This window comes from Erinaceus europaeus, chromosome 12 (genome assembly GCF_950295315.1).
Source record: "Erinaceus europaeus chromosome 12, mEriEur2.1, whole genome shotgun sequence".
Lineage (NCBI taxonomy): Eukaryota > Metazoa > Chordata > Mammalia > Eulipotyphla > Erinaceidae > Erinaceus > Erinaceus europaeus.
Window position 1 is genome coordinate 32,321,485 of NC_080173.1, and position 21,947 is coordinate 32,343,431.

At 43.4% G+C, this 21,947-nt stretch overlaps 2 protein-coding genes across 5 annotated transcripts; both read right to left on the minus strand.

Moving 5' to 3' along the window:
- Positions 1–4,266: 4,266 nt before the first annotated feature.
- Positions 4,267–4,841, minus strand: HTD2 (hydroxyacyl-thioester dehydratase type 2). Its single transcript, XM_060203021.1, has one exon. It carries the CDS (start codon positions 4,839–4,841, stop codon positions 4,335–4,337), a length of 507 nt encoding a protein of 168 aa, XP_060059004.1. The 3' UTR covers positions 4,267–4,334.
- RPP14 (ribonuclease P/MRP subunit p14) lies at positions 4,842–21,804 on the minus strand. 4 transcript variants are annotated; one of them, XM_060203023.1, is made up of 6 exons: positions 21,682–21,804; positions 15,629–15,726; positions 15,445–15,529; positions 6,863–6,939; positions 5,926–6,004; positions 4,842–4,979 (listed from the first exon to the last, which is right to left on the minus strand). In XM_060203023.1, the coding sequence occupies exons 2-6, from the start codon at positions 15,703–15,705 to the stop codon at positions 4,923–4,925; spliced, it is 375 nt and encodes a 124-aa protein (XP_060059006.1). In that variant the 5' UTR covers positions 15,706–15,726; positions 21,682–21,804; the 3' UTR covers positions 4,842–4,922. The 4 variants fall into 4 exon arrangements, with proteins under 4 accessions (XP_060059006.1, XP_060059007.1, XP_060059005.1 ...); XM_060203024.1 differs by lacking the exon at positions 21,682–21,804 and adding an exon at positions 21,131–21,328; XM_060203022.1 differs by lacking the exon at positions 21,682–21,804 and adding an exon at positions 20,153–20,203.
- Between the last annotated feature and the right edge of the window lie 143 nt (positions 21,805–21,947).

Here is a 21,947-nt window from a genome sequence, read left to right on the forward strand (position 1 = left end):
AGAGGGAAGGGAGTAGTAGAAAGAAAGAAAGACACCTGTAGCCCTGCTTAACCACTCATGAAGCTTTTCCCCTGCAGGTTGGGACTGGGAGCTCAAACTCATGTCCTTGAGCACTGTAACATGCACTCAACCAGGTGTGCTACCGCCCAGCCCTGATTTTCTTCATATTAAATACACAGAAAAAGGAATCACCAAGGAGGAAAAACCTTTTTTTCAGGAGCTATGGGTTGGTTAAGCTAATACACTCGGTTTTTCCTCCATCAAAGCACCCAGCACCAGTCACTTTAAGTCACAGACCAGAGGCAGATCAATAGCATGTTCCATTCCAGATTCTTGGCTTAAAAGTATTGCCTGAGCAAGAGACTGGCATATTTTAACGATGACTCTTTAGTCACGATAAGGCCATCCCATCAGCTGGGCCCTAGTCGGGAAGTCCTGAGATTCCCAGACATGATGGGCCTAGACCTAGAATAAATCACTTTCCCCAATGTAACCAGTCATCTCTGTCAGGAACAACACAACAGACCACTTTGTGAGTCCCCATAGGACCTTGCCCTCAACTTGGATCAACAACAGTAGAGAAAGTTCGATACTCTGAAGGGAGGACGGACAACATACTTTATGCTCCACCCAAGGAAGATGGGTCCTGATATTGGGGCAGCTTGAAAAGTTCCTACTCATGACCACAGAATGTGAGCTCAGATCTGTAGGGATGCAGAGGTCACATAGGCTCCTATGCTGAATATGGGCCCCAGATCACATCAAATTGATGGGGTTTACAGTCAACAATATTTATACCCCTTTCCCATATCAGGGAGCTACTCTCTTCCCTCATCCAGCTATCTGGTCTTTTTTCTAGCCATGACATCATTTCCCCAGACAGTAACTTGGATCACCTGCATATCAGATTACAGGCTCAGGGAAAAACAAAAAAACTAGTATAGTTATGGGCTCTTTGGAATAAAACTAAAATATGCCTACTAGCTATCTACAAAACGGAGATCCCCCAACTATTCAACTTTAGGTTCATGATTAGTCAACAACTTATTTGGCTTTATACATTAACTCACTTTTCAGCCACCAGATTCCAGATGCTACCATGATGCCAACCAGACTTCCGTGGGCAGATGATGCCACCAATGTGTCCTGGAGTCCCGCTTCACCAGATCCCTGCCCCACTAGGGAGACAGGCTGGGAGTATGGATCCACCTGCCAACGCCCATATTTGCCAGGCTAGTGTGGGGGTGCCTCTTCCCTGGCACGTACTCTCTGGGTTGGAGAGAACTTGACTGGAGCCAGCCTGGACTGCTACTCACTCAGCGACTCGAGGGAGATGACTCAGGAACCAAACACATGGCGTGAGGCAATGCAATCTCTCTACTGATCAGAGAGCCAAAGCTTTTAAAGGTCTGACCCGGAAGTGGCAAGTCAGAAATGGAAATGGCTAGGAAAGGGGTGGAGAAAAGCAAAAAGGGCCTGGAAAGGTAGGAACTTCCTTAGCAACTGTTGTGAGAGTTTTAACTGGTAGGATTAATATTACCCTGCAGGCAGGGAGGGTCTCCAGGGTAGAAAGAAGATAGATCAAAGGAATGGAATGGGTGGGGATCTTTCAGGAAAAACAATGATTATGTAGATAGGCCATAGTATCAGGAATGCAAGGTGCTTTGTGAGGCTCCTCACAATTTCCTGACATCTCCCCTTTTCTTTTTATCTAATGGCCATAGTATCAGGAATGTGGGGTGCTTTGTGAGGCAGGGAGTCTGATAAGATGAGGCAAACTTTTGGGGTTACTACTGTCCCTTTTTGCTCGACCTCTCGTAGAGAGACTAACAGGATAGACGCACTCCTCAGGTCAAGCCCTGCCAAGCTCAACCATATCTTCACAATTTCCCAACACATATTCAGTGGAGAAGCAATTATAGAAGCCAGACCTTCCACCTTCTGCATCCCATAATGACCCTGGGTCCATACTCCCAGAGCGATAAAGAATAGGAAAGCTGGGAGTCTGGCGGTGGCACAGTGGGTTAAGTGCACATGGTGCAAAGCTCAAGGACCTGCATAAGGATACCGGTTCGAGCCCCTGGCTCCCCACCTGCAGGGGATTCGCTTCAGGTGGTGAAGCAGGTCTGCAGGTGTCTATCTTTCTCTCCCCCTCTCTGTCTTCCCCTCCTCCATTTCTCTCTGTCCTATGCAACAACAAAGACATCAATAACCACAACAGTGTTAAATAGCAAGGGCAAAAAAGGGGAAATAAATCTTAAAAAAAAAAAAAAAAAAGAATAGGAAAGCTATCAGGGGATGGGATGGAATACAGACTTGTGGTGGTGGGAACTGTGCAAAGTTGTACCCCTCTTATCCTATGGTTTTTTGTTTGTTTTTTTTTTTAGTCAGAACACTGATCAGCTCTGGCTTACAGTGGTGCAGAGATTGAACCTGTGATTCTGGAGCCTTAGTTGTGATAGTCTGTTTGCATAACCATTAGTGTTTTCTTTTTATAAATAATAATAAAGTGTTGCCTAAGCATTTAGTACTAATAACAAATTCAGCACATTTGCCCTTAAGTACTCCTCCAATCTTAATCTGGTTTCTAAAAGCTCTTTATATGTATGTGTGTGTGTATATATACATAAATATAAATATATATATATTTGCCTCCAGGGTCACTGCTGGCATTGAGTCATTGCTCCTGGCAGCCATGTTTTCCATTTTATTGGATAGGACAGAGAAATTGAAAGGGGAGGGAGAGGGAGAGAAAGACAGACACACCTGCAGACCTGTTTCACCATTCCTGGGGCTTCCTACTGCAGGTAGGGAGCGAGGGCTCAAACTCAGATCCTTGTGCTGGTCTTTGGGCTTAGTACTATGTGTGCTTAACCAGATGCACCACCACCTGACATCCCCTTCCTTTGTTTTGTATAATGCAAATAACCCACAATGTTTTTGAGGAAGAAAGTAACTTAAACTACTAAAAGCAAAACTTGCACTTGATATATTCCAACTTTAGTGTGTAATAGTGATAGGTTCTGAAAGAGTTGGTCTGTTTTCTATAACTGTGACACTGTCAGTTTTAAAGAAAATCTCTATTATCACAGGAAGAAAAATGAACAATAAAAGTAGCTACTGTTTAGAGGCCAGGTTCTGTGTTTAGTTATATCTGTCACTTATAACAATCCTGTAGTAGGTGTTATTAGACATCTGGTAATGTGTGCACTCTATTGGGTGTGCACTGCCTCACTTCTTCAAAAAGATCTATGTTCACAGCAGGTTGTACTAGCCCAAAGTGGGAAACAATTCAAATGTCCAATGACAGATGAGTGGTTAGGAATGTTATGATCTAACTAGAGGAATGGCTCATCTGGTAGTGTTGGACTCACCTGCCTGGTGTTTCCAATTCAATCACCAGCACTACATGTGCCAGTGTGTGCTCTGGCTTCTCTACTCCTTCTCTCTGTCTATGAAACGATTTCTCTATGTAATAGATAATTTTTTAAGAATCTAGGGGGCCTGGCAATAGTGCACCCAGTAGAGCACTTGTTACCATGCAGAAGGACCAAGGTTCAAGCCCCCACTTCCCATCTGCAGGGGGAAGCTTCACAAAGTGTCCTACTAAATAAGACAGAAAGAGGAAAAAAAGGAAAAATGGCCACCAGGAATGGTGGGTTCATAATGTTGACAATAAGGCCCAGTGATAAAACTCCTGTGACAGTAATACATTACAGTGGCACAAGGACCATGGTTGATTCAAGCCCCTGGTCCCCACCTGCAGAGGGGAAAGCTTCAGTCAATGAAGCAGCACTATAGGTGTCTCTCACCCACTTTATCTCCCCCTTACCGTCTCAATTTCTGTCCCTATCCAAAACAAATAAAAGTACTACTCAGTTATGAGAAATGATGAAATCTCCTTTGTCACATCTTGAAGAAATCATGCTGAGACAAGCCAGAAGAATGACAAATACCATACTACCTCACTCATGGGTGAAGCTCAAAGACTAGCTGTGGCCTACTGGAGCAGAGCCAAGGACTCTAAAGGAAGGAAGTGAGAGGGAGTTGAGAGTTGAGTTGGTGGCAGTGGTGACACACCTGTCATCATCTGTAAATCACTGTTTCCCCAATAAAGACAACACAAAAACACAAAAGAAAAAACAATGAACTCAGATGATGAATATGCTCAAGTATCTAAGAAGCAGAGAACCCCTTTACTCTGTCCCCCCACCCCCAGGCTTCTGGATCTATCAGTCATTCCATGGTGAAGAACAGCAATCACTGTTCACTGTTTATCCCAGAGGTTCTTTAATAACAACAGTGATGCCTGAACACGCATCTTCAAAAACTCATTAGGATTTTGGAGCTTCTGGGATCATAACTTTAACCCAGCCTTCCATAACAGTCTTTTTACTTTCTATTACAGAGCATGATACTGCAATAACAGCAATGAACCGCTTCAGTTTTTTCACTTCTGCAGATGCTAAAACGACTTCCCCAATATACAAGGGAGCTGGAAAGCTAATGTCCTGGGAGAGAAATACACAACCTGGTCCAGGCATCTTAGTACCCAGGAGAGCTGATATAAGTCCATTGATCAAGACTCCGTGTACAACAGTCTTTCCAAACTTGGTATGTTTTGCAAAATCTTCATTTAAATGCAAAGGGTTGACATCCCCTGTTAATTCTGAGAAGGCAATCACATCCCTTTGTGTGAAGGCCCTACAGAGTTCAGCACGGTCTCCGACTCTGATGTGCATAGGCCGAAAGATCTGCCTGTGTAGGCCAGGCTGGCTCAGGCAGAGTATCCTCTGAAACCCGCACCACCAAAGGCGGTGGCTGGTAACCACTGGGAACATCTTCAGCACCTCAAATCCCAGAAAGGACTTTACAGCTGGTTTCAGTCTTCAAATATTCTGCTGGATTCCTGAAACAGGAGACTATTCCAATACTAGCTCCCTACTGTTACCAGATAGTGCAAGGAGAAATGGAGAAACCTATGAGAGAAAGAAAGGTCAATATTGTGTAATAGGAGAAAACTACTGAAATACAGGGCAATGTGGAAACATATCCTGTCTTATAAGTTATGCTGGTGCACTATACTAACATTTAAAAAAAAAATTATAGGGGCTGGAAGCTAGTTTGCCCCACGTAAAAGGAAAGTTTCAGAAGTGGTGGCACAGCACTGTTGTATCTTTCTATGCTCTCTCCCTCTATCTCTCATCCTCTATCTGATAAAGTCTACTGGAAACAGTGGAATCATGTAAGTACAAAGCTCCAGCAAAAACCCTGGTATCAATAAATACTAAAAAGCTATGGGCCAGAGAGCTAGCTCACCAAGTAGGGCATATGCCTTATTATATGCATCTTGGCATCACAAGGGAGGTGGCATGGTACTACTATGGTGCCACTTGCTTTTTCTTCTGAGTAAAAAAAGCAGCCCAGAGCAGTGAAATTGAGTAGATGTGAGACCTATATGTGAGACAAATACTAGAAATTTACTATTTTTAAATTATATGAAAGATTCATATGACACACACAGAGAAGTCACAGCACCACACCACCAGTGCCACTGAGGACTGAACTGACAGCCTTAGGCAGGCAAGTCCTGTGTTCTACTGCTACCAGCTGAATTATTTCCCTAGTAGCTGCACTAACATTTTAGAGACAGTCTTAGATGAACAAGTACCCACAAAAAACTTCTAAGAAGGATGTCAGTAAATAAAGCACAAGATATTAAAGAATGAAAAGTGAAAACTTTACTGTAAAAGTTCCAAATGCTTATCCCACAGTCTAAAATTTAAGTGTTCAGAGGCAACGAAATCCTGGGCTCCCCTCCTCCCTCCATCTGAATGATGTTAACTACACTACCTCTATAGAAACATAAAACTAGGACACACATTAACAAGCATTTTGATTCACTTTGAAATATGAATACTCTACCTGAATTACTCTGAAGGCACACTTCTTGCCTTTATAAGATCCTAACAAGGTCAAAGAGCTCCATAATTTGACAAGACCACTGAGGAAACATCAAGAAAACATAATAAATAAAAATTTGTCTCTTCAGATACACATGCACACACACAATTTCTTGCAGTCTGAAAGGATGCACTGGGGATAGAGCACTGGACTTGAATGCAAGGGGTCCCAAGCTTAATCCCTAGCATGACTTATGCCATGGGGATGCTCCGGTTCCCTTTCACTAACTAACACACACACACAAACACACACACACACAATTTATTTATTTATTTTTGGGGAAAAAAAGACTTATTTATCTTATGAAGCCAATACTGAGGCACTGCTTCAGCACATGTGGTACCAGAGACTGATCTCAAGTCCACAAACAAGTCTGAGCTGCACACTACCCAATAAGCCACCTCCCCAGTAATGCTTATTTGAGTCAGAGCACTGCTCTGCTCTGGCTTATAGTAGGCATTAAACCTGGAGCCTCAGGCATGAAAGTCTTGCATAAACATATTGCCATCTTCTGGGCTGCCTAATTTTCTTTGTGATGGCTCCAAAAGTAGTTTTTAACCAAAAAAACCTAATGTAAATGAAAAAATACGTTAAGGTGAGAATAATAATAATAGTAATAAAGCACAGTATGTTGTAAGAGAAAAAGAAAGGCTCAATTTAACATTTATGTTTATAATCAACTGGGAAAAGCTATAGCTATAACCACATCACAAGTTTTCTCATCCTAGAGCATAAGCTCCTTGTTGATAGATGTTAACTCTTTCTTATTTAAAGTCCCAAAAGTGGCTCAAAGTTCATAATGACAAAACACTTCTCATTCTCAGAAAATACTATTTTTAGTCTACTTCTCAATTCACCTCTTCATTATACTAGAATTATGTCCCACTGATTTTTGTACCTGCTACATATTCTCAAGATGGCTGACAAGGTCTTCTCTTCATAGGTTAGGATGTCCAAAGGTAAGGCAGCATCAACCTAAGGAAAGATTAATGATATCAGCAGATCATTTACTTTTTTTTTTTTTTTAAGATTCATTTACTCATACAATCTGGGAAACAATGGGTAAATCATTAATAAAAATTAACATGAGGGGGCTGGGTAGTGGCACACCTGGTTAACTGCATGAGTTCCTATGCTCAAGGACCCAGGTTCAAGTCCTCAGTTCCCACTGTTTTGACTGCTTCAAGAGCAGTCAAACAGTACTGCAGGTGTCTCGCTCTCTATATCCCCTCTCAATTTCTGTTCTATTAAAAATAATTAATAGAGATAAAGACTATTTATTAATGAGACAGAAATGAAATGAAACACCAGGGACTGAACTCAGGATCTCAATCCTTAGAGTTCAATATCTTACCCACTGAGCCATTCTGCAAGTTTTTTTTCCCTTCCATTTATTTATTATTGAATTGAGACAGAAAGAGGGGAAGGGGAGGTAGACAGAGAGACACCTGCAGCCCTGCTTCAACTCTACTAAACCATTTTTCTCCCCCAAAAATACATATTTTTATTTAACAGTGTTAAGCATACTGGATCTGCTTATTTACAGTCTCCCCCATGCCCCATTTCCTATGATTTGTTTTTTACTACTGAGTTTTCAGCAATCTTTATATAGTCTATATATTAATCAGATATGTGACTTGTAGATATTTCTGCTAATAATGTATAATTTCTTTTCATCATTATTATTTTTTGCCTCCAGGGTTACTGCTGGGATCAGTGCCACAAATCCACTGCTCCTGGAGGCTATTTTTTCCCCTTTTGTTGCCCTTATTTTTTAATCATTGTTGTGGTTATTATTATTGTTATTGCTATCATTTTTGGATAGGACAGAGAAAAATTGAGAGAGGAGGGGAAGACAGAGAGGGGGAGAGAAAGATAAGATACCTGCAGACCTGCTTCACCACCTGTGAAGCGACTCCCCTGCAGGTGTGGAGCCGGGGGCTCAAACTGGGATCTTTACGCAGGTCCTTGTGCTTTGCACCACGTGCACTTAACCCGCTGCATTACCACCCGACCCCCTTTCTTTTCATTCTTTAACCAAGTCTTTTGCAGCATTTTTTTTTCTTTTGCCTCTAGGGATATCACTGGAGCTAGATGTGAATCTACTGCTCTCAGAGACCTTCCTCCACCCCCTATTTTGTTTGATAGGACAGAGAGAAACTGAGAGGGGAGAGACAGATAGAGAAGGAGAGAAAAAGAGAAACACTTGCAGGCATGCTTCACCATTGTGAAGTGTCCCCACTGCAGATGGAGAGCTGGGGCTCCAACCCGGGTCCATGCACATGGTGCTAGGTGTACCACTGCCTGGTCCCCAGCATAAAGGTGTGTGTGTGTGTGTGTGTGTGTGTGTGTTTTGATATTATCTTTCATTTGCTTATTGGATAGAAGGAGTCAAAAATCGAGAGGGAAGGGGGTAACAGAGAGAGAGAGACAAGAGACACCTGCAACACTACTTCACCACTTACAAAGCTTTACTCCTGCAGGAGGGGACCGGGGGCTCAAACCTGGGTCCAGCATAAAGTTTTTAATTTTGATTTTTACTTTTTTAAAATTTGATTTTGATTTCTAAATGTATGTTTCAAGAAACCATTCCCTGAAAATGCAATCATTGTTCTCTCTCAAAACTCTTACTTTTTTTCAAGTGAAGGCTAAGAAAAGATTATACATAGTACAGGTATGTGAGAAAACAACAACAGAATGAACAACAGAATGTAACTCAATATGGCCACTAATCACACTAGTTAGTTCAATTCACCTTTGCTTTCACAAAGATTTTCTCAGTAAAGAAATGAGCTGAACGGAAGTGTGTAGTGCACCCAAGAGAGAACACATGTCATAGTGTGTAAGGACCTGTATTCAAGCCCCCAGGCCCCACCTGTAGGGTGGGAAGCTTCACAAACAGAGAGGTAAGGGAAGGAGTAGATAGCGTAATGGTCAATGGTTATGCAAACAGACTCTCATGCCTGAGTCTCTAAGGTCCCAGGTTCAATCCCTACTCGACCATAAAATAAAGATGAGCAATGCTCTGGAAGGAAAAAAAAAGAATAGTGAGGGAATGCTAGGTCTCTCTCTCCTCTCAGTTTCTGTCTCAAGTAAATAAATAAAAGAAATATGTTGATCCACTATCAGATACAAGTTAGAAACCTTCAAAGTAGGGGAAAAATCAGTTTGTAGGTTGCATGTTTGGATCATAGTATGAGTAGCATTACAATAAAATAATATCTAACACATTCCTTGTTAGATAGGATATGAGAACAAATCTATATAAAAGTCATCATTTGTGAAACTGTGTCTATGATTTCAAATATGGTTTCAGAGGGCTAGAGAGCTAGTTCACCAGGTTGGGAGTATGCTGTGCCACACATTAGGCCAAGGTTCAAGTCCAGGCACACCAGGAGCAGCTTCGGTGCTGTGAATCTCTCCCTTTCTCTGTCTGGATGAAAAAGTGGCCTAGGAGCAATGAAACTGCACAAGTGGAAGACCATGGCTCATAAAGCAAATAAACAAAAAAATACGGTCTAAGAGGTATTGCTATTGCTGTGCTTCACCATTCTTAGGTTTTTAAAGATTTTATTACTCATGAGAGAGACAGAGCTAGAGACAGATATGGGGGTAGGTAAGTATGAGTCAAAACCTCTCTTGTGCATGCAGTGCTGGGAATCCAACTGACAGCCTTACGGATGGAGGTTGATTAGTGTTCTACCAGGCGAGCCACTGCCCCAGCCACACTGAGCTAACTTTTTAAAAGCACTGCAGTTGCCAGTCTATTTTGTTAAGATTTATGTATTTACCCATCTGTCACAACAAGATAAACACAGACTTAAAGTGAAAGGATGGAAAACTATCATACAGGCTAACGGACCACAAAAAAGGGCAGGAACAGCCATTCTCATCTCAGACACGATAGATTTTAAATTAAATAAAGTAATAAAAGATAGGCAAGGACATTACATAATGATTAGAGGATCAATCAGCCAAGAAGACTTAACAATTATTAACATCTATGCACCCAATGAGGGACCATCTAAATACAGTAAACACCTATTGAGAGAATTTCAAAAATACATCAATAGTAATACAGTAATAGTGGGAGACTTCAATATCCCACTCTCACACTTAGACAGATCAACAAAGCAGAGAACCAATAAAGATACAAGAGAATTGAATGAAGAGATCGACAGACTAGACCTCTTGGACATTTTCAGACTCCTCCACCCCAAAAAACTGGAATACACATTCTTTTCAAATCCACATAACACATACTCAAGGATAGACCACATGTTAGGCCAAAAAGACAGCATCAATAAATTCAAGAGCATTGAAATCATTCCAAGTATCTTCTCAGACCATAGTGGAGTAAAACTAACATTTAACAACAAACAGAAAATTATTAAAAGACACAGAATTTGGAAACTAAACAACATGCTCCTTAAGAACCACTGGGTCGGGGGTAGGGCGGTGGCGCAGTGGGTTAAGCGCATGTGGCGCAAAGCGCAGGGACCGGCGTAAGGATCCCGGTTAGAGCCCCCGACTCCCCACCTGCAGGGGAGTCGCTTCATAGGCGGTGAAGCAGGTCTGCAGGTGTCTATCTTTCTCTCCCCTTCTCTGTCTTCCCCTCCTCTCTCCATTTCTCTCTGTCCTATCCAACAACGAATTGCGTCAACAAGGGCAATAATAATAGCCACAACGAAACTACAACAAGGGCAACAAAAGGGGGAAAAAAAATGGCCTCCAGGAGTGGTGGATTCATGGTGCAGGCACCGAGCCCAGTGGAGGAGGAAAAAAAAAAAAAAAAAAAAAAGAACCACTGGGTCAGAGACTCACTCAAGCAGGAAATTCAAATGTTCCTGGAAACTAATGAAAATGAAGACACAACCTATCAAAACATTTGGGACACAGCTAAAGCAATACTGAGAGGGAAACTTATAGCCATACAATCACATATTAAACATCAAGAAGAAGCTCAAATGAACGACCTTACTGCAGACCTCAAGGACTTAGAGGAAGAGGAACAAAGGAACCCTAAAGCAACCAGAAGGACAGAAATCACTAAAGTTAGAGCAGAAATAAACAACATTGAAAATAAAAGGACCATACAAAAGATCAATGAAGCCAAATGTTGGTTCTTTGAAAGATTAAACAAAACTGACAAACCCCTAGCCAGACTCACCAAACAAAAAAGAGAGAAGACTCAAATTAATAGAATTGTAAACGATGGAGGAGATATCACAACTGACACCACAGAAATCCAGAGAATCCTGCGAAACTTCTATAAAGAACTATATGCCACCAACCTACAGAATCTGGAAGAAATGGAACAATTCCTAGAAACCTATGCCCTTCAAAAACTGAACCAAGAAGAACTACAAAATCTAAATGCACCAATCACAGACAAAGAAATTGAAACTGTTATTAAGAATCTCCCCAACAACAAAAGTCCTGGACCAGATGGCTTCACAAACGAGTTCTATAAAACTTTCAGGAAACAGTTAATACCAATACTTCTTAAGCTATTCCATAAGATTGAAGAAACAGGAATACTCCCTTCCACCTTCTATGAAGCCAACATCACCCTGATACCAAAAGCTGATAGGGACAGAACAAAAAAGGAAAACTACAGACCAATATCTCTGATGAACATTGATGCCAAAATATTAAACAAGATCTTGGCCAACCGGATACAACAACATATCAAAAAGATTGTTCATCATGACCAAGTGGGATTCATCCCAGGAATGCAAGGCTGGTTCAACATCCGCAAGTCAATCAATGTCATTCACCACATCAATAAAAGCAAAGCCAAGAACCACATGATTATCTCAATAGATGCACAGAAAGCCTTTGGCAAAATCCAACACCCATTCATGCTCAAAACTCTACAAAAAATGGGAATAGATGGGAAATTCCTCAAGATAGTGGAGTCTATATATAGCAAACCTACAGCCAACATCATACTCAATGGACAGAAGCTGAAAGCATTCCCACTCAGATCGGGGACTAGACAGGGCTGTCCATTGTCACCGTTACTCTTCAACATAGTATTGGAAGTTCTTGCCATAGCAATCAGGCAAGAGAAAGAAATCAAAGGAATTCAGATTGGGAGGGAAGAAGTCAAGCTCTCACTATTTGCAGATGATATGATAGTATACATAGACCTAAAGAATACAGCAGAAAATTACTGGAAGTTATTAGCCAATATAGCAAGGTATCAGGCTACAAAATCAATGTACAAAAATCAGTGGCATTTCTTTATGCAAACACTAAATCTGAAGAAGAAGACATCCAGAAATCACTCCCATTTACTGTTTCAGCAAAATCAATCAAATACCTAGGAATAAAGTTGACCAAAGAAGTGAAAGACTTGTATGCTGAAAACTATGAGTCGCTACTCAAGGAAATAGAAACTGATACCAAGAAATGGAAAGATATCCCATGCTCATGGATTGGAAGAATAAATATCATCAAAATGAATATTCTCCCCAGAGGCATATACAAATTTAATGCAATACCCATCAAAGTTCCACCAAGCTTCTTTAAGAGAATAGAACAAACACTACAATCATTTATCTGGAACGTGAAAACACCTAGAATTGCCAAAACCATCTTGAGGAAAAGAAACAGAAATGAAGGCATCACATTCCCAGACCTTAAACTATATTATAAAGCCATCATCATCAAAACAGCATGGTACTGGAACAAAAATAGGCACACAGACCAGTGGAACAGAATTGAAAGCCCAGAAATAAATCCCAACACCTATGGGCATCTAATCTTTGATAAGGGGGCCCAAAGGATTAAATGGAAAAAGGAGGCTCTCTTCAATAAATGTTGCTGGGAAAACTGGGTTGTAACATGCAGAAGAATGAAACTGAACCACTTTATCTCACCTGAAACAAAAATCAACTCCAAATGGATCAAAGACCTAGATGTCAGACCAGAAACAATCAAATACTTAGAGGAAGACATTGGTAAAACACTTTCCCACCTACACCTCAAGGACATCTTTGATGAATCAAACCCAATTGCAAGGAAGACTAAAGCAGAAACAAACCAATGGGACTACAAATTGAAAAGCTTCTGCACATCCAAAGAAACTATTAAACAAACAGAAAGACCTCTCACAGAATGGGAGAAGATCTTCATATGCCATACATCAGACACAAAACTAATCACCAAAATATATAAAGAGCTCAGCAAACTTAGCACCAAAAAAGCAAATGACCCCATCCAAAAATGGGCAGAGGATATGAACAAAACATTCACTACAGAGGAGATCCAAAAGGCTAACAAACATATGAAAAACTGCTCTAGGTCACTGATTGTCAGAGAAATGCAAATTAAGACAACACTAAGATACCACCTCACTCCTGTAAGAATGGCATACATCAAAAAGGACAGCAGCAACAAATGCTGGAGAGGATGTGGGGACAGAGGAACCCTTTTACATTGCTGGTGGGAATGTAAATTGGTACAGCCTCTGTGGAGAGCAGTCTGGAAAACTCTCAGAAGGCTAGACATGGACCTTCCATATGATCCAGTAATTCCTCTCCTGGGGTTATATCCCAAGGACTCCATAACACCCAACCAAAAAGAGGTGTGTACTCCTATGTTCATAGCAGCACAATTCATAATAGCTAAAACCAGGAAGCAACCCAGGTGCCCAACAACAGATGAGTGGCTGAGAAAGCTGTGGTATATATACACAATGGAATACTATGCAGCTATCAAGAACAATAATGAACCCACCTTCTCTGACCCATCTTGGACAGAGCTAGAAAGAATTATGTTAAGTGAACTAAGTCAGAAAGATAAAGATGAGTATGGGATGATCCCACTCATCAACAGAAGTTGAGTAAGAAGATCTGAAAGGGAAACTAAAAGCAGGACCTGATCAAATTGTAAGTAGGGCACCAAAGTAAAAACCCTGTGGTGAGGGGTAGACATGCAGCTTCCTGGGCCAGTGGGGGGTGGGAGTGGGTGGGAGGGATGGGTCACAGCCTTTTGGTGGTGGGAATGGTGTTTATGTACACTCCTAGCAAAATGTAGACATATAAATCAGTAGTTAATTAATATGAGAGGGGGAAAATCAATTGTATGTCCCAAAGTTTTTCAAAACACAAGCTGAATCTTTTTAATATATAGGCTGTGTATTTGATATGCGGACTCTCTCAAAAGCCTAGCCCCAGTCCTGGAACCCTTGGATAGGGCCCACTTTCCCGTATGCCTCTCCCAATCCATACCAAATAATATTGCATCCACCGATCACAACCTAACCAACGCAACAATTGCCACCTCAACATGCTTCACCTCAGACTGTGTCCAGAGACTTCACGTGTGGAATGACAACCCTTCAGCTTCATTACTCGGGTAAGACCTTTCCTTTTATAGTACACTCTAATTTCATCTCAGGTGGTTCACTTTCTAACAAAGTCCCAAAACCTATACACCAGTTTCTGTGAGAGAGAGCTTATGTTCACACGTATCCATAAACTACTGCAAAATATATACCTGAAAGCAGGATTACACTAGAGTTTGCAGTGAGTACCTCCCTAACACTTCCTCTCCACTATTCCAAGCTTTGGGCCCATGATTGCTCAACAATTTGTTTGGCCTCGTATGTTAACTCTCTTTTCAATCACCAGGTTCCAGATGCCACCAGGATGCTGGCCAGGCTTCCCTGGATTGAAGACCCCACCGATGTGTCCTGGAGCTCAGCTTCCCCAGAGACACACCTTACTAGGGAAAGAGAGAGGCAGACTGGGAGTATGGACCGACCAATCAACGCCCATGTTCAGCGGGGAAGCAATTGCAGAAGCCAGACCTTCTACCTTCTGCAACCCTCAATGACCCTGGGTCCATGCTCCCAGAGGGATAGAGAATGGGAAAGCTATCATGGGAGGGGGTGGGTTATGGAGATTGGGTGGTGGGAATTGTGTGGAGTTGTACCCCTCCTACCTTATGGTTTTGTTAATTAATCCTTTCTTAAATAAAAAAAATAAAATAAAATAATTATCATAAACATTAAAAAAAGATTTATGAATTTATTCATGAGTTCTCACAGCAGGGCGTCAACATCACTCTGGCACATGAGATGCTGGCGACAGAACTTGCAGCCTCATGCTGGCCCTTGGTTTCGAGCTTTAAGATTTAGGGTGGGGAGTCGGGTGGTAGCGCAGCCAGTTAAGCGCAGGTGGCACAAAGCACAAGGACCGGTATAAGGATCCTGGTTCGAGCCCCCGGCTCCCCACCTGTAGGGGAGTCACTTCACAGGCGGTGAAGCAGGTCTGCAGGTGTCTATCTTTCTCTCTCCTTCTCTGTCTTCCCCTCCTCTCTCCATTTCTCTCTGTCCAATCTAATGACAACATCAGTAACAACAATAATAATAACTACAACAACAATAAAAAGACAACAAGGGCAACAAAAGGGAAAATAAATAAATAAAAAGATTTAGGGTGTTCAATCTACCAAGCGATTCCCTACCTCCCCAAACAGATCCTTCAGGGCTGAAACAAGGAGCTGTTTGAACTGTGCAGCATTCAGTGCAATTGCACCATCTTGAAATTCTCTGTGGAGGAGGGGGAAAATCAAATACATTGTATTAAATCCCATGCTATTCAGATTTCTAAAAAGTAACCTACAACAGAATCCAGGAGACTGAACTTACAGGCATACTTTCATGTAGTGGTGCTCAGAAGGATTTCTGTAAACTACTCTCTCATACGTGGTAGCTGGAGCTGGCATCTTTTCCAGTGCTGATCACACCTACAGCAAGTGTCAGGAAGATAAGAGATTAATGTCCAAAGTCGCAGTTATTTTTCATTCTCTGAGTGAAAAACTGAGCTATGTGAACTTTTTTTTTTAATTTCTTTATTGGGGAATTAATGTTTTACATTCAACAGTAAATACAATAGTTTGTGCATGCATAACATTCCCCAGTTTCCCATTTAACAATACAACCCCCACTATGTCATTTATCATCCTTCATGGACCCCACCCACCCACCCCAGAGTGCTATGTGAACTTTTAAAAGAACTCTAAGTGTAGTACTCATACAGTTCCCATCAACCTAGAGGTTACCCATACCCACAAAAGGGAAGTTTCCTCCTCCACTCCAGTGGAACTGGGGCCTCAAGCAAGTAAGATTTAACCCAGATGCTTTTTCATTCTAGTAAACTGAGAGACCACTGCATCACAGCTTCCTTCCAGGCCTAAACACAAGGTATCTATATTTGAAAGATGCCAAACCACTATACTCCATATTTTAAAAAAATATTTAATTAATTTATTTATTAATGAGAAGGATAGGAGGAGAGAGAGAAAGAACCAGACATCACTCTAGTACATGTGCTGCCAGGGATTGAACTCAGGACCCCATGCTTGAGAGTCCACTGTTTTATCCACTGTGCCATCTCCTGGATCACTACACTCCAGATTTTATTACTATAATTCTAGCTAACATTTTCTACTGAGTGCCCAGCTTTGTCCAACCTGTTCCACGTGTCTTCAAAAGGATCCTAAGAGTAAAAAAACTACTACTCTCCCGATATTTGAGAACAATGAAGGTTTGGCAAAGGCAGCTAACACCAGCTCAAGTTAAGTGCTTCTGCCTCCACCTGCTCTCCTGGACAACCCCTCCCACCCTTTCTTTAATACCTCTCCTGCCCCCCCCCCCCCCCCCCCGTAGGGGCAGGCCCTGCTCTCAGTCCAGGTCAGGGACCAGCTTCACCCTCACTCCTCTAAGACTTTGTTATTATCTCACTCGGGTGCAGTCCTGCAACCCTTTAACTACCCACCGCTCCTCCTGTCATTTTTTTTATTTTCTTTCCTCATAGCACCTTCTGACATCACTGTGCAGTTCACTGACTTTCTCTTTTCTTTTTTCAGATTTATTTCAGATTTATGTACTGGGCAAGCGGAAGTTGTCCAGGGCCATGTGACCCAGAGGGTTGAATAGTAGGACTCCACAGCCAAAGAGTCCAGTGTTCCAGTCACTGCACCACTTCCTGACCTCTAACTTAAAAAAAAAATTTTTTTTATATTTATTTTCCCTTCAGTTGCTCTTTTTTTTATTGTTGTAATTATTGTTGTTATCGATGTGGTTGTTAGATAGAACAGAGAGAAATGGAGAGAGGAGGGGAAGACAGAGAGGGTAAGAGAAGGATAGACACCTGCAGACCTGCTTCACCGTCTGTGAAGCAACTCCCCTGCAGGTGGGGAGCTGGGGGCTTGAACCAGGATCCTTATGCGCGCTTAACCTGCTGCACTACCACCCATTCCCCTCTCATTAACTCTTTACTGCACTCCCACTCAGCCCCTCCATATACCCCACAGGAAAAGACTCTCTGCCCTGCCCACTACTGCTGCTCCCCAAGACAAGATGGTGCAGTGCAAACAGCAAGGCCCCCATCCTGGTGTGGGAGGGCACATTAGTGAAAGCAAAATCCCTCCCCATGTACCCTGAAGGAAGCAGGGAGAAGGGGCCAGAGACAGGGCCAGAAGCATATCTGCTGCCAGCACTCCCTCCCTAGCTGACTGCAAGGTCATAAAGTGGAAGCCTATGGGAGCACCCAAAGAACAGAGGCTGACACACATCCATCCCTGAGGGTCACATCCCCAAGGAACCTATCCTTCCTTGAAAGGACTATAAAGCTTAGAAGACCACAGGGGGCTGGGCGAAAGGGGGCTTGTGCAAAGCGCAAGGACTGGCCTAAAGATCCTGCTTCCAGCCCTCAGCTCCCCACCTGCAGGGGGGTTGTTTCACAAGTGGTGAAGCAGGTCTACAGGTGTCTATCCTTCTCTCCTCTCTTGATTTCTCTCTGTCCTATGCAACAGCAGCAGCTATAACAACATCAACTACAACAAAGGGCAACAAAATGGGAAAAAAAGGCCTCCAGGGAACTCTCAGAAGGCTAGAAATGGACCTGCCCTATGATCCTGCAATTCCTCTCCTGGGGATATATCCTAAGGAACCCAACATATCCATCCAAAAAGATCTGTGTCCACATATGTTCTTGGCAGCACAATTTTTAATAGCCAAAACCTGGAAGCAACCCAGGTGTCCAACAACAGATGAGTGGCTGAGCAAGTTGTGGTATATATACACAATGGAATACTACTCAGCTGTTAAAATTGGTGACTACACCATTTTCAGCCATTCTTGGATGGAACTTGGAAAAATCATGTTGAGTGAAATAAGTCAGAAACAGAAGGATGAATATGGGATGATCTCACTCTCAGGCAGAAGTTGAAAAACAAGATCAGAAAAGAAAACAGAAGTAGAACCTGCAATGGAATTTGCATATCTCACCAAAGTAAAAGACTCTGGGGTGGGTGTGGAGAATACAGGTCCAAGAAGGATTCAGAGGACCTAGTGGGGGTTGTATTGTTATATGGGAATGTGGGGAATGTTATGCATGTACAAACTATTGTACTTATTGTTGAACGTAAAACATTAATTCCCCAATAAAAAAATAGTACTAAAAAAAAAAAAAAAAAGGCCTCCAGGAGCAGGCACTGAGCCCCAGAGATAACCCTAGAAGCAAAAAAAAAAAAAAAAAAAAAAAAGCAGCAGGCCAGAGCCTTTGCTGGGTGTGGGGGGTGGTGGCATGGGGGGAGGATCTACATGTCTACATGGCTTGCACTTTCTTCTCCTTTTCTGTCTTTACTTTCTCCCAATAGGTGCTCATCTCTCTGAACTAGGACTGGATCTGTCATGACACTTCCATGTAGGGGTTCATCTAAAAGCCCAGGGGGGATCAGCCCCAGTTACCTACTCAGAGAAAACCAGTTAAGAGCTCGATGCCACACTGCTGAGCACTTGCGTAACTTCAGGCTTCCTTTTAAAACTAACCTTTAAAAAAAAAACAAAAAACTGCCTTTTCACCAAAGCTAACCTTGTCAAAGTAAGGACTACAAAAGCTGGATATGGGCAAGAGAACGGCATACATTTTTTTTTTTCAGACCTACTTCACCACTAGTGAAGCAACCTCCTGCAGGTGGGGAGCCAGGGGCTCAAACCCTGATCCTCACGCCAGTCCTTGCACTTGACCCGCTTTGCTACCACCGGCCCCCTGAGACTGGCATACTTTAATGGCAACTCTTTGGTCATTACCGGGCCACCCTATCACCTGTGGCCCTAATCAGGGAGCCCTGGATTCCCACACAGACATGATAGGCCTAGAACTCTAGCAGATCCCTCTCTCCCCTGTCACCAGTCATCTGCATCAGGAACAAAATAATGGGCCCCTTTGTGGGCCCCTATAGGACATGGCCCTCACCATGGATGAACAATTGAATGGAATGTTTCACTTTCCGAAGGGAGGTTGGACAACATACTCTACCTACCACCCAAGGAACATGGGCCCTGAAATTAGTGCAGCCTGGAATGTTTCTAGCCGTGACCTCAGAATGTGAGCTCAGACCTACAGGGATGCAGAGGTTACAGAGACTCCTGTGTTGAACATGGGCCCCAGCGAAAACCGGTGGGGTTTACAGTGAACAATGTTTATATACTTTCCCCATATTTGGGAGCTACTCTTTCCTGATCCAGTTTTCTAGTCCTTTTTACAACTATGACACCATCTCCTCAGACAATAACCTGGGTCCACCTGCATATTATCTGTCAGGCCCAGGCAAAGACTAGTAAAGTCATGGCCCCCTTGGAATATACCTAAAATAGCTTTTTCCAAAATGGATACCCCAAATCTCCATCTGCAATATTCTTGCCTTTAGGTTCATGGTTAGTCAACAATTTGTTCTGCATTGTATCTTAACTCTTTTTCAGCCACCAAGTACAAGATGCTTCCATGCCAACCATACTTCCCTGGGCAGACAACCCCACCAATGTGTCCTGGAGCCCCACCTCCCTAGATCCCCGCCCCATTAGGGAAAGAGAGAGACAGGCTGGGAGTATGGATCGACCTGTCGATGACCATGTTCAGAAGGGACACAATTAAAGAAGCCAGACCTTCCACCTTCTGCATCCCACGATGACCCTGGGTCCATGCTCCCAGAGGGATAAAGAATAGGAAAGCTATCAGGGGAGGGAATGGGATACTGGGAATTGTGTGCAATTGTACCCCTCTTATTCTATAGTCCTGTCAATATTTCCATTTTATAAATAAAAAATAAATTAATAACACAAAAGACTTATCTTCCACCATTTACTTAGTCGTTGCCATGACTTTACCGTTTGAAAACAAAAAGAATTTTTAAAAATTTTTTCATAATTTTCATGCCTCTCCCAATCCATACCAAATAATATTGCATCTGCCGATCACAACCTAACCAACACAACGATTGCCACCTCAATATGCTTCACCTCAGACTGTGTCCAGAGACTTCACGTGTGGAATGACAACCCTTCAGCTTCATTACTCGGGTGAGACCTTTCCTTTCATAGTATACTCTAATTTCATCTCAGGTGGTTCACTTTCTAACAAAGTCCCATAACCTAGATATACACCAGTTTCTGTGAGAGAGAGCTTATGTTCACACGTATCCGTAAACTACTGCAAAATATATACCTGAAAGCAGAAGTACACTAGAGTTTGCAGTGAGTACCCCCCTAACACTTCCTCTCCACTATTCCAACCTTTGGGTCCATGATTGCTCAACAATTTGTTTGGCTTCGTATGTTAACTCTCTTTTCAGTCACCAGGTTCCAGATGCCATCAGGATGCTGGCCAGGCTTCCCTGGACTGAAGACCCCACCAATATGTCCTGGAGCTCAGCTTCCCTAGAGACCCACCCTACTAGGGAAAGAGAGAGGCAGACTGGGAGTATGGACCGACCAGTCAACGCCCATGTTCAGCGGGGAAGCAATTACAGAAGCCAGACCTTCTACCTTCTGCAACCCTCAATGACCCTGGGTCCATGCTCCCAGAGGGACAGAGAATGGGAAAGCTATCAGGGGAGGGGGTGGGTTATGGAGATTGGGTGGTGGGAATTGTGTGGAGTTGTACCCCTCCTACCCTATGGTTTTGTTAATTAATCCTTTCTTAAATAAAAAAAAAAAACAATTAAAAAAATTTTCATCAGGGTTATCACTGGGGCTTGGTGCCAGCACTAGGAATCCACTGCTCCCAAGTGGTCATTTTTCTTTTTTGTTTTGGCAGGACAGAGAGAACTGAGAGAGGGAGACAGAACGAAAGAGAAAGACAGATACCTGCAGACCTGCATCATCGCTCATGAAGCTTTCCCTCTCCCACCCACCCGTAGGTGAGGAGCGGGGACTCAAACCCGGTTGCTTGAGTATTGTGCTATGAGAATTTAACCCGGTGCGCCACAGCCCAGTCCCGGAAGGCCCCACCTTGGCGAGACTCGAACCTGGGGTGCCCACGTCCGCCACAGATGGACGCCCCGCCCCCACCCAGCGCCAGGCGCATGCGCTCTCACACGAGGGCCCGCTCGGTTCCCAAAGCTCCAGTCTCCGACCGAAGCCACAAGCACCTTTGTACAAAGGCCCAGGCGGGTCGTCCGCCGGCCCCGGCCCCGGCCCGGCCCCAACTCACGGCTGCCCACCGGCCCCGGGAACCCCAACCTCGGCGTCCTCGGGAGACGCCAGTTCCCACCCACTCCCCACGTGCGCACGCGCGTGTCCAGGGGTCACCCGCGAGGCCGACTGGGCCCTCTCCTGGAAAACAGTCCCTTTCCTATGTGCTTCCACTTAGCCGCGCAGCGCCGGACCACCCTGACGTTTCTCTCCACTTCCGTTACCTGCCGGAATCCGCGGGGACTGAGCGCTCCCACCAGGCAGACAAGAAGTCTGGCAAGGAGGGGGGGCGGGTAACTCCGGGAGTGATTATGTTTGGCTCGTGTGCTACACGCCCCCATGTGCGGAGTGACGTAATCACGCCACGTCCTCCTAAGCGCCCTGGTTTGAGACCCGATGAGACCCGAGATCCGCCTGGCTTAGCGCCCCCTGGTGCTCACTCGAGTGAAAAACGGGTGTGCGGTCGTTTGAGGGGAGCATGGCCGGTGTG